Source organism: Microtus ochrogaster, unplaced genomic scaffold, assembly GCF_000317375.1.
Source record: "Microtus ochrogaster isolate Prairie Vole_2 unplaced genomic scaffold, MicOch1.0 UNK7, whole genome shotgun sequence".
Classification (NCBI taxonomy): domain Eukaryota; kingdom Metazoa; phylum Chordata; class Mammalia; order Rodentia; family Cricetidae; genus Microtus; species Microtus ochrogaster.
In genome coordinates this window covers 6,465,350-6,476,803 of record NW_004949105.1, presented here as the reverse complement: position 1 = coordinate 6,476,803, position 11,454 = coordinate 6,465,350, and the positions used below count along the sequence as shown (strand labels likewise).

The following is an 11,454-nucleotide window of genomic DNA, read 5'->3' as shown; positions in this document are numbered from 1 at the left end:
CACGTGTGCCTGAGTGTGCACGAGTGTATGTGCACAGGTATGCATGTACACAAGTGTGTGCACGTGTGCATGAATGTATGTGTGGCTTTACTGTCCCGTGTGACCTTGGTGAATAACAGCCCTGTGATTTCAAGTTCTACCTCCTGTGTGCGCTTCCCCCCCCCCCAGTATGAGAGTGCTCCGTCTCTTGTCCGAGTCCTCGCCAGCCGCCTGGCCGGCTCTAACCACCTTGTCCATCATGCAGCACACGCTGCAGGCATGACCCAGTCAGTTGTGTCCTGTTTGTCCCCATCTGTCAGTGTGGAAACAACCAGATAGAGCAGCATTCCAGTGGACATGTGATTGGATGAGCAGAGACATCACTGGCACCAGCATGGATGTGTCGCCACACACAGCACGCTACGGTAACACATCGAGACTGTGGGCTCTGCTCTGAGCCCTGCTCTAGAAACGTCTTCTCCATCCAGTGACCTCCCATGTGTCACTGAGCACTCCCTCATGCCACTGGACCCATGCTCCCACCGCTCCTTCCAGAAGCATCTGTCTTCTGGGAAAGGCTTGGGCTCCTTCCCCAGACACAGGATAGGAAGGTGGGAAGTGCGCTCACACGAAAACAACATCTGCACTGGAAGGGGCTTTTGCCTGCTGCTCTCCTGATGATCCTCTGAACCAGACGCGGCCCATCCTGGCTGAGAGGAGCGACCCTGACAATAGGACTGAACCCACAATGCACCAAGCACATCCTCAGCTCACAGCGAGTCTAAAAACAACTGAAAGAGGCCATCAGAACCCCCAAGACATGGATGGCACTAAAGCCCCAGGTAGAAGGACGCAGGGAGCAAGGCAGCCCAGCTCAGATCCTGAAGCTCCTGAGAAGGAGGTCAAGCCTTCCATCATGGAAGGATCTGGTGATCACCTCTAACAGTGGCCAGACACCACCACCGGGCATCAACCTGGGGAAAGCAAAGCAGTGCCTGTGACGTGTTCCCACCACTGTGCCCCCCCCAAACAGAACCATGCCTGTGACGTGTTCCCACCACCGTGCCCCCCCAAACAGAATCATGCCTGTGACGTGTTCCCACCACAGTGCCCCCCCAAACAGAACCACGCCTGTGATGTGTTCCCACCACCGTGCCCCCCCCAAACAGAACACCTGTGATGTGTTCCCACCACCGTGCTCACCCAAATAGAACCACGCCTGTGATGTGTTCCCACCACCATGCCCACGCAAACAGAACCACGCCTGTGATGTGTTCCCACCACCATGCCCACCCAAACAGAACCACGCCTGTGAGCATTGGGTCTAGTGAAGCCCACACGGGAGAAACAATGAAACAATACCACAAAGACACAGACAAACTTCAACAAAGGAACAGCTCGGACTCTTCCTCCACGCTATGGGGAGAAGGAAGCTGAGGGTCTAGGCTGGAGAGATGGCTCAGGGGTTAAGAGTACATACTTAAAAAAGACCAGAGTTCAATTCCCAGCACCCATGTCAGGCAGCTCACAACTACTTATAATCCAGGTCCAGGAGCTCTGACTCCCTTTTCCAAGGGTACCTGCCCTTGCATGCATGTATCTCCACATGCACGTACACGCACGCACACACACTAATTCTAAAACAAGAGCTGAGGCTCTGCTGTATACCAGAAGCCTAACATGAACAATGGGATACAAGTCAGCCTGCAAGCCAGAAAAGATGGGCCACAGAACAAAATTTACAGACCATCACTGGGTCCTGATTTTAAAAAGAAGGAAAGCTATCAAGTGTGTTTTGGCCAAAAGGCAGCAATCAGAACTCAGGTGAGGTGCACTGTGGGATTGCTGGTGATCCCAGCCTGGATTACAGGGAAGCATCCTAGCTGTTAGTGGTTGCACTGAGAACAGACATGGGTTTCTAACAGCTCAGCAATGTGTGTATAATGGCGTGGGTGCACTACATACATATGGACCCAGAGCAGGCCTCCCCAGAATCCACACGCTGGCCTGAGGGCCACTCGAGCTGCTGAGAACCAGCCGGTAAGGGACAGCACTGAAAGTGGCACCAGGTTTTCCTCTTAGAGGACATTTCCAGTAGCCCAGGTCCCCTGCCCATAGAGTAACAGGAGGGGGGGCTCCAGCGACCCTTCTAGAGCAGAAGAGCCCTGCACCCTGCAGGATGTCCCGCCCTTCCACCCAGCTCAAGCCCTTCCCCTTGGCTGATGTCAGCCAGGGTGCGCTGCGCCCAAGCAGGCAGGTGGCAGTTATTATATCTCTGTGCTTTTCTCTTGTGGCTTTTCTCTTTGGCCATTATAATTTTCAGGCTCCAGCTAAAGTGCCTCCAAGGGGCAGAGACAGTCTTCCGTGCACAGCAAACAACAAAGCAACAACTGCACACACGGGCTGCTTCTCATCTCTTAGCCAGGAACTTTGATCTGACTGAGAACTCCCCAGGAAGGCACCTGTCACTCCGTGAAGGGTACTCCTCCCCCCAACCCCCCAGGGCTTATTCTGGGTTTGGGAGGCAGGAGCCTGGGAAGCATTTAGGAGTGCTGCTCTGGTCCACTTATTCACTGATTCAAGTTAAACTTGGCACAAAGACCAAGGAGGCTGGAACTCAAGCCACTTAGGAAGTGCTCTTCAGCCCCTCACAAAGGTGAAGCTTGAAAGGAAACTTACAAGAGGGAAGAGGAAGAAAGAGATGCAGGGGCTGAGAAACGCTTAGAGCACGAAGGACCCAGGCTGGATTCTCAGCACCCACATGGAGGCTCACAGCCCACAACTGTCTGTAATTCCAGTTCCAGGGGATCCAACGACTTCTGGCCTCCACAGGCACCACGTGCATACACAGATATATGTACACTCATACACACAAAATAAAAATAAATAAATCTTTTGAGAGAGAAAGGGAAGAGATGCAATTCTGGGAAGGGGAGAGGAAAGGCAGGACCACGGCAGAAGCAGAGCAGGAGCAAACAGCAGGCCTGAAGGGGATGCCGTGGACCTTTAGACAAGGAAGAGTGGGTCCCTGGGGTGGGGCCCATGCAGAGCTAGGACAGACTGAGTCTGATGTTGTGGTTTTCATCCCCAGAGGCCCCTAAACCACGTAAGCAGTCATCAGTCACTCCACTTGCAGAGGAAAGCACACTGCCTAACGTTACCTTAATGGTGATGTAGTTTTTTAAGGATTTGGACATTTTTTCTTCGTTGCCTTTCACATGCAAATGCCCTGAAACAAAAAGAAAAGTGTCCCCTCTGAGAGTTGGGTGTGGAGAGCCCCCTGCAGTTACAGCCTCTCCCAGGCAACCCTGAGCTCCACCAGAGCTGGCCTGGTTGCCCTGAGTTGGGCAGACACCCCCCCCCCCCTAGTTAACAAGATACCAGAGAGGAGTTCCGTTTCTCTATCCACAGCCCTGAGCCAGCACATAGCGGGGCCCATGGAGGCATGAGGCTTGTGTCCCCCAAGATATAGGGCAGTAACCCACAGCTACAGGAACCTGCACCTGCAATGTGTGCTGTGTGCAGCCCTCCGGGACAAGACTGCACCATGGGGGTACAGTAACGGGCCCACTCAGCCTCCAGTCAGTGTGACGGACAGCAGAGGCTCCTCACCCATGCCTTCCTGCCCTGTTCGGAAACACCGATGTAACTGGCTGGTCACCTGCCACTGGTCACCCAGGGTTGGGGTATAGCTGTCAGCTTTTCTGATACAGCTGTCTTCCCACAGATACATGAAACACAGGCGGAAAGCCAAACCCCCTCAGTGACCTCCTAACCTGGGGTGTATCCCAACAAGGCTCATCTCCAGAGGAGGGTCTTGCTGTCCCAGACAGATGTTTCCCTCTTTTTCCAATCACACCTTCACGTGGAGGGTGCTGCAAAATGGATCTCCCTGGGAACTTATTAAAAAACGTGCCCTCTCCAAAGAAACATAACCGTGAGCCTTAATTCTATATACATCACAGAGAATTGACAGGAGCCGGGAAATGAAAGCAGCGGACATCAAGAACAGGACGGTCGGCAAGTACCAGGCCAGCAGCCTCTCTCTGGACTTCCTGGCGATGTAGGCAGTGTCACCAGAACAACCCTGCATTTACTGTCGCCCACAGGGCACCATGGCTTCCACATCCACTTCCTAGAACTGCATTTCCATATGTAGACGCTTGTGTCTGCTACCCCATAACCCGGCAGCTGCCAAACCTGCCTCGCCTACCTGGGCTGTCATCTGGAAGGGCAGCGCTGACCTGGTGACCTTCAGCACACTCGACATGTGCGGTCTCCTGCTCATCACTCATCCCAGTGACATCACTCCCATCTCTGACCTGCTTCTGGGAACCACGGTCACTGCCAATCCACTGGGTTCTTTGGGTTTTGTTGTTATTGTTGGAGGATGTTGGTTCATTGAGACAAGTCTCTCTAGGTATTCCTGGCTGCTCTAGAACTCACTACGTAGACTAGGTTGGTCTCAAGCTCACAGTGATCCACCTGCCTCTGCCCCTTTCGCAGTGCTGGACCTAAGAACTTCCCCCCAGCAGGTGCTATGCTGACCTCGGAGGGAGAAGAATCATTAAAGGTATCCCCCACAGTGAACTCTATCTGCTACGATACCAACCTGCCAGGCAAGGTGTGTCCACTGGTGAAACAGTGGCATAAAGGTTATGGTAACCTGTGGCGATATTATAGGAGAACATCTCTTATATTCAAAGGCAATGGAACTTTTACTAGACCTCTCAGCCAAGTTAATAATATACCTCGAGGTCACTTAAGACAGCCAGAAATCCTACTGTGTACTCAGACTGTTTGCTTAACCTGCCTTTAAGAGAACAACGTCAAAACCAACCTATCTGCTTTGGGTTCCTTGTGTAATCAACTTTTACAACCTAAGCTAATGCATAGCTTCAATCCTAAGTTATGTATGCTTCCATGCCCCTGACCCAAAGAGCAATGCATGTGTGTGTATGTGTGTTAGAGTAATCACTTGCTAAAAAGAACAAGCAGGTCAAAAGGGACGTTGTTCAAGAATAACGATTGTATGTGTTGGCACGGCACAGATATCTACGGTGGCGTGTTTGTAGAACTGAGTGTTTCAGGACTGGCAGTTAGCGGGAGGAAATGACTTACTTACCTACTTGTAAAACTCTGTTAATTTCCTAATGTATCCCTCACTTCTTCCCCACGTGACCCAACACAGTCTGAGCAAAGCCCTCTGGTAGACACACAAAACACAGGTTTCACAGTCAGACACGCAACAGACTCCAGACAAGCCAGAAACTACCAACGTAGGCACAGACAGATGGAAGACACAGGGAGAGGAGTGGAGAACTCAAACTCGGGCTTTTCCTGTCAAATTTACCCAAGAGGAAGAGCTGAATTTTCGTTCCTTCACTGTAACATTGATGCATTCTGGTGCCTCTGAGATTCTCTTTAACGCATGTAATCAGTGCAGTAACCGAGCACTTTCTGATGGGATCTGAGGCCTACTACACAGGAGGGAATTTGTGCCCGGTGCTGTACACCTGGTCAAAAGCTCATGGCCAGGGGTCACAGGCCTTAGTAGAGAGCCTGCTACTGTCGGTTTGCTGAACAACACCACATCAATCGCCTTCTGAGCATTTATGTTTACATACAAGGGTCAGCGCTGCTCTCAGTGGGGGCCAGAGGAGCTGCTCTCTGCAGTGGACAGCAGTCAGTGCCGCCAGCGTGCTAGGGACACATGACTGTCGATTACACAGCCCCAGTGGGAGGTCTTTCTGCAGTGGGCAGTGGTCAATGCCGCCACAGTGCTAAGGATAAGTGACTGTTGAGTACCCAGCCCTACATGGGAGATCTAGACCCTCAAGGCTCAAGAAACAGCTCATAAAAAAAAAAAAAATTAGAAAAGATTAGAAAGAATCTAAGAGGCAGAAGGGGGTGTGCTGTGAAATGTCTTCTGGACAGGATGTGGCTGTTGCACGCACAAGCTTGCTACAGCCATGGCTACTGACACAAGACTGACACAAGGTGAAGCCAACAAGATCAGTCAACACTGACTGGACTTAGAGAGTTACCAAAGAAAAGAAGCAGTAGGCCAGAGTGTGGGTATGACCAGTACGGTAGAGATGAATTGCGTACGTACATGCAATTGGCCAAGAATGAAGGAAAGATAGATACCCGACAGAAACCCAAACGAGGATATCAGTCAGGCCCGCCGGCCACTCTGCCAGTGGATCTGGGTGTTTCCAATACGCAGAGTTGGCAGAGCTGGAAAGTAAGTGTGCTTCAAGCTGGGCTTACCAGAATGTAGGAAGTAGTTTCCCCACTGCTGACACTGGTGGAAGACCTCGCTCTGTGCTATTTCGTTCTCGTGGTGTGGGAAAGCCAAGTCTATGCCGCCCGTGTGGATGTCCAGTTGGCTCCCAAAAACCTCACTGCAGGGCAGAGTGCAAGCTTGTGTGAGCAGCCTCACCATCGGGCCCACACCTCACAGGCACTCCAGAGCATTCCCCCAGCCTCACCATCGGGGCCCACACCTCACACGCACTCCAGAGCATTCCCCAGCCTCACCATCGGGCCCACACCTCACAGGCACTCCAGAAGCATTCCCCACACCATAAAAACGCGGTTCTGTTCACTGCACATGGCTGATCAGGAGGGAGGGGGTCAGCTGAAGCTGTCACCAGAAGCCTCGGGAAACACAAGGTTGCCTGAGGACAGGGAGGGTGGTCCAAGTCTCCCAGCTGGTGGAGGGGCTATTCCTCCACCAGACCAAGGTAGATTCTGGACTCTGGAGAGGTGGGCTGGCCAAGGCACAAAAATGTTCTCAAAATGGCTTTTCAGAGGTGTCAAACCTAGCTAAGAGCCTTGTGACCTGGCCCTTGCACTTACCTGCCCTGAGGCCTGAGCCACCAGGGACCATAAGGTGCCTCTGTTCCTGTGTGACAGAGCCTGTTCTGCTAGCAGCAGACTAAACAAGAAGGCTGGGCCCACCCCACGCTGGGCCGGGCATTCCTCCTCATGGCCTTCCAGCATCCAGACTGTCTTCTCCCTCAGCCAGGCCACCCTGTCACTCCTAGGTTGAACACTTGAAGCCCAGGAACTGCTGTGGCTTTACCTGGCCATGGCGGAACACTCGATATGCCAACCGGGCCGGCCGTCTCCCCATGGTGAGGTCCAGAACACCTCCTGAGGTTTGGCTGCCTTCCACAGGGCAAAGTCGCTGGCATGCCGCTTGTCAGAGTCAACTGCTGGCGACAGAGGGTTGACAAGTGAGAAACCTTGGTGCGGCACTGGCCACCTGTGTTCCAGCTGCTGTGGGAGGGCCTTCTGTATATGTATTGCTTTTATTGGTTGATGAAGAAAGCTGTTTTGGCCAATGACTTAGTAGAGCTAGGTGGGAAATCAGAACAGAGATATAGAAAAAAAAAGAAGGCGAGTCAGAGAGATGTCATGTAGCTGCTATAGGAGAAAGATGCCAGAACCTTACCAGTAAACCACAGCCTCATGGTGATACATAGATTAATAGAAAATGGGTTAATTTAAGATACGAGAGCTAGGTAGGAAAATGCCTAAGTTGTTGGCCAAAACAGTTTCATTCATCAACCAATAAAAGCGACACATATCCAGAAGGACATCCCGCATCACCAGCAGACGACGGCATGTTCCCTCTATGCAAACTTCACGCCTCTTACTAACGTGCTCCACTCTCCCCCAGTGGGGCAGCAGGACTAAAGCCTCCAAGTCAATAAGCAGAGCAGAGGCATGGTATCCACCAAGTCTGGTCACAGAGGTCACAGCCGAGCCTGCAAACACCAGGGCACTCGCTGCCAAGGGACCAGATCCCAGTGCCCAGCCAGTTCTGTTCAGTCAAAGGTGACTGAACAGAACTGAGTTCCTAAGTGACATTTTTTACAATGACAGCAATCCTACTGAGGGCAAAGGTGGCCATCACAAAGAGACATCAGGATAGAGGACAGGAAAAGTCAGGAGAGGACGAGCAAGCAGAGCTGTGTTCATTTCCCTGGACAAACTCTGTCCTCTCTTAAATGCCACAAGTCATATCCAATTCACTGTTTCGTGGCTGTCACTGGGCTTACTGTCCCTGCTTACATCGACAGAAGTGATGTCACTGGGTCAATCTGAACCTCTGCCCCACAATGCCATGCATGTACTGAGCACAGCACAAGGTGGGGTCCACTGAGAATTGCAGGCTAGTGAACAGGGCTGGCACAGGCATGGGAAGACCGGAGAATCTCAGAGGTGTTTGCCACACGCTGATGTGGGGTCAAGTTGGCAAGAACAGACAGGAGTTCAGCAGGGCGGCAGAGACAAATCCCACTGAGCAAATGGGGATGGAGGATGGTTCTTCAGAGTAATGGCAGGGGAGATGGGGCGGGGGGATGCAGGAGAAACGTTATACGTGGGCATACAAAACACTTAGAGAAGAGACAAGCACAGTGCCAGGGACCCACGTGTGGGTCGTGCAGCCACTTGGGATGGTGAGCAGGAGAGGCAAGCACTGTCATAAGGGAGAGGTTGCTCCCAAAAGCAAGAGCTGAGCAGGGATGATACAATGCAAGAAACCCAGTGCCAGGGCCACCTCTCTTCATTGGGGTGACCGCAATCACCGAGCAGGACCCACTTCTGCGTCCTTCCTGTTGGGTTACTGCTACAATTCAAAATGCAAAGAAAGCTGAAAAGCCTTGTTCCGAAATGGCACATGGGAGTGGTGGAGCCCGTCATGGCACCAGAAGGACTCGGTGCCTTTGCTTTGCTAAATGCCAATCCCCAATTTTAAACCTTTACTCACGCTGTGCTTTTGAATAAGGCAGTGACTTCCAACAGTGCTGCCCTGGGAGCACAGACGGGCCGGGGGAGTTGTTACTCCCTGCTGGGGACGCTGGCAACTTCTCACAAAACCAAACAGGTTTTTCATATGACACTGCCATCATATTCCTGGGAGCTTACCCAAGATACCGAAAACATTTACATAAAGTCCTGCACGTGGGTACTCACAGCAGCCTTATCCCTAACTGCCCAAACATGAACGCAGTCAAGATGGACCTCAGTAAGTAGATAGACTAAGGATTAACTTCAGCACACAGACACTGGGCACACAAACAGTAGAGCATCCATTATTCAGTATCAGTGAGAGGAGAGCTACCAAAGCATGCAAAGACCTACAAAGCTTCAAAGTATGTTACTAGCTGGGCATGGTGGCAACAGCAGTACTCAGGAAGAGGAGGCAGGAAGAGTTCATCAAGATCAAGGCCACCTTCAGCTACATAGTATCAAGCAAGACTGTCTCCAAAAAAACAAACCACAAAAGCCTGATACTAACAGAAATAAGCCGACCTAGAAAGGCTTGGGCTGAATGTGTACAATTTGGCAACATTCTGGAGCAACAAAGCAGTGAATGGTGAAAAGGTCACCAGGGTTGAGGTAGCAGACAGGAAAAACATGGATCACAGATGTCTCATGGATGGGAAATCACTGCATGGGATTGTGTCACGTGGGAACACATGTGGCATTTGTCCAAACGTCTGTCCATCCCAACGGGTATGCTAACATGAACCACAGACTCAGGTGGTGCAGGGCACGGGATGGCTCAGGCTGCTGGGGGGTGGTGGGAAAGGCTGTGCAGGGGAGGAGGCCCAGTGGGAATTCTCTAACTTCACTCTGTGAACTGTAAACCCCAAGTGGCACTGAAAAAACAAAGCCTGTGGAAATAAAACCAAAAGCTGTGCCTGGTGGCACACATCTAGGCCCAGCACTTGAGGGTAAGAGCGGGGCCTGCAGTTCTGGGGCGCCCTCCGATGTGCGGCAAGTTCCAGGTTAGCCTTGGCTACCCGAGACCCTGTCCCCACAAACCAGATACAAAGCAACAAAACTAGCTTGCTTCTGCTGGGTCTTACAACTCTCCCAACGTCCTCTTCCTGGAAGGCACAACGCAAGCCTGCCTCAAACCATAGCCCATGGGTATGGGGATCCCAGAATGCTCCACCATGGATGGGTCACAGCAGAGGGCTACTGATGGGGTAAAAGTAGCATATCATTTCTGAGAGCCAAGTAAACAAGACTATTAAAAATTAGATTGAAGTTACGTACGGTGATACACACCTTTAATCCCAGTTCTTGGCCCCACTCTGAGGCCAACCTGGTCTACCGAGCAAGTTCCAGGACAGCAAGGGCTACAGAATGAAACCCTGTCTCAAAAACAAATAATAAAGGCTGGAGAGATGGCTTAGAGATTAAGAGATCTTCCAAAGGTCCTGAGTTCAATTCCCAGCAACCACAGGGTGGCTCCCAACCATCTGTAATCCGTAGTCAGATCTGGTGCCCTCTTCTGATGTGCAGGCAGAGCACTGTATATATAATAAATAAATAAAGTAAATAATAAAAATTTTAAATTAGATTGGTGACGAACGTGTTATCCACCAGTCTCTATCCATAGACACTCAGAATTGGAATAAGCCTATAAATTAATTACCAATCTGTAAGAAGCACACGGTCTAGAGAGAAATCCATGTAACACAGCAAATCTCACTGACAGTTCTTCGGAAGAATGGCAGGAGGAGATGTGGGGAAGGAATATAGGAGAAGTATAGAAGACTTGAGAATACAAAGCAGCCAGGAACCCGTGTGGGTCACTCATAGCAGTAACTTGAAGGCCTGTGCATATGCTCAGCATCCTTAATAGATAGTTCAAATTTAGTTCTACATGCTTTTTATTCTTCTCCATAAAAATTACTGTGACCAGCAGGTGGTGGTGGTGCACGCCTTTAATCCCAGCTCTCGGGAGGCAGGAGCAGGTGGATCTCTGTGAGTCTGAGGCCAGCCTGGTCTAAAAAGTGAGTTCCAGGACAGACAGGGTTATTACACAAACACACTCTATCTCAAAAAAACAAAAACAAAATCAAAAAAACTTAGACCTAACAAAATGGTTGAAGCCCAAACAGCACAGGAATAAACTAACTGACGCCGGGAATTTAGTATATAGCAGCAGGCAGCAGAAGCGGGTCACACTGTGACATGTATGTTGTCCCATGCAGAGAAAATTCCAAAAGAAGTAAGGAGAGGGAGCAAATAGCACGCCTGGGTCTTCTGCAGTCTTGTCTGTTCACAGAAATGAATTAACGACCCCAAGTCAGCCCACGTCTTCCCTGCTCCAGATCAAACCTCAGAACCCCACACTCAGAGGCTGAGGCCCGCAGGACACCAGCTGTCACCCACCTGGCTGAGGCTGCACAAGGCCCACAGGACACCAGCGTCACCCACCTGACTGAGGCTGCACAAGGCCCACAGGACACCAGCGTCACCCACCTGGCTCTGGGGCTGCAGAGACCCACAGGACACCAGCCATCACCCACCTGGCTCTGGGGCTGAGGCCCGCAGGACACTAGCTGTCACCCACCTGGCTGAGGCTGCACAAGGCCCACAGGACACCAGCGTCACCCACCTGGCTGAGGCTGCACAAGGCCCACAGGACACCAGCGTCAC

General features: G+C 51.4%; 1 protein-coding gene across 4 annotated transcripts in view; it reads right to left on the bottom strand.

Moving 5' to 3' along the window:
- The window catches only part of Cars2 (cysteinyl-tRNA synthetase 2, mitochondrial), a 31,342-nt gene that overhangs the window by 9,216 nt on the left and 10,672 nt on the right, over window positions 1–11,454 (bottom strand). For 2 of the 4 annotated variants that reach the window (XM_026788787.1, XM_005366294.2), the window contains exons 7-9: window positions 7,070–7,202; window positions 6,253–6,386; window positions 3,141–3,208 (exon numbers count right to left, since the gene is read on the bottom strand). In XM_026788787.1, the coding sequence (XP_026644588.1) occupies window positions 3,141–3,208; window positions 6,253–6,386; window positions 7,070–7,202 (335 nt within the window). The remainder of the gene's footprint in view (window positions 1–3,140; window positions 3,209–6,252; window positions 6,387–7,069; window positions 7,203–11,454) is intronic. The other 2 variants (XM_026788788.1, XM_005366295.2) reach the window with 1 other exon arrangement.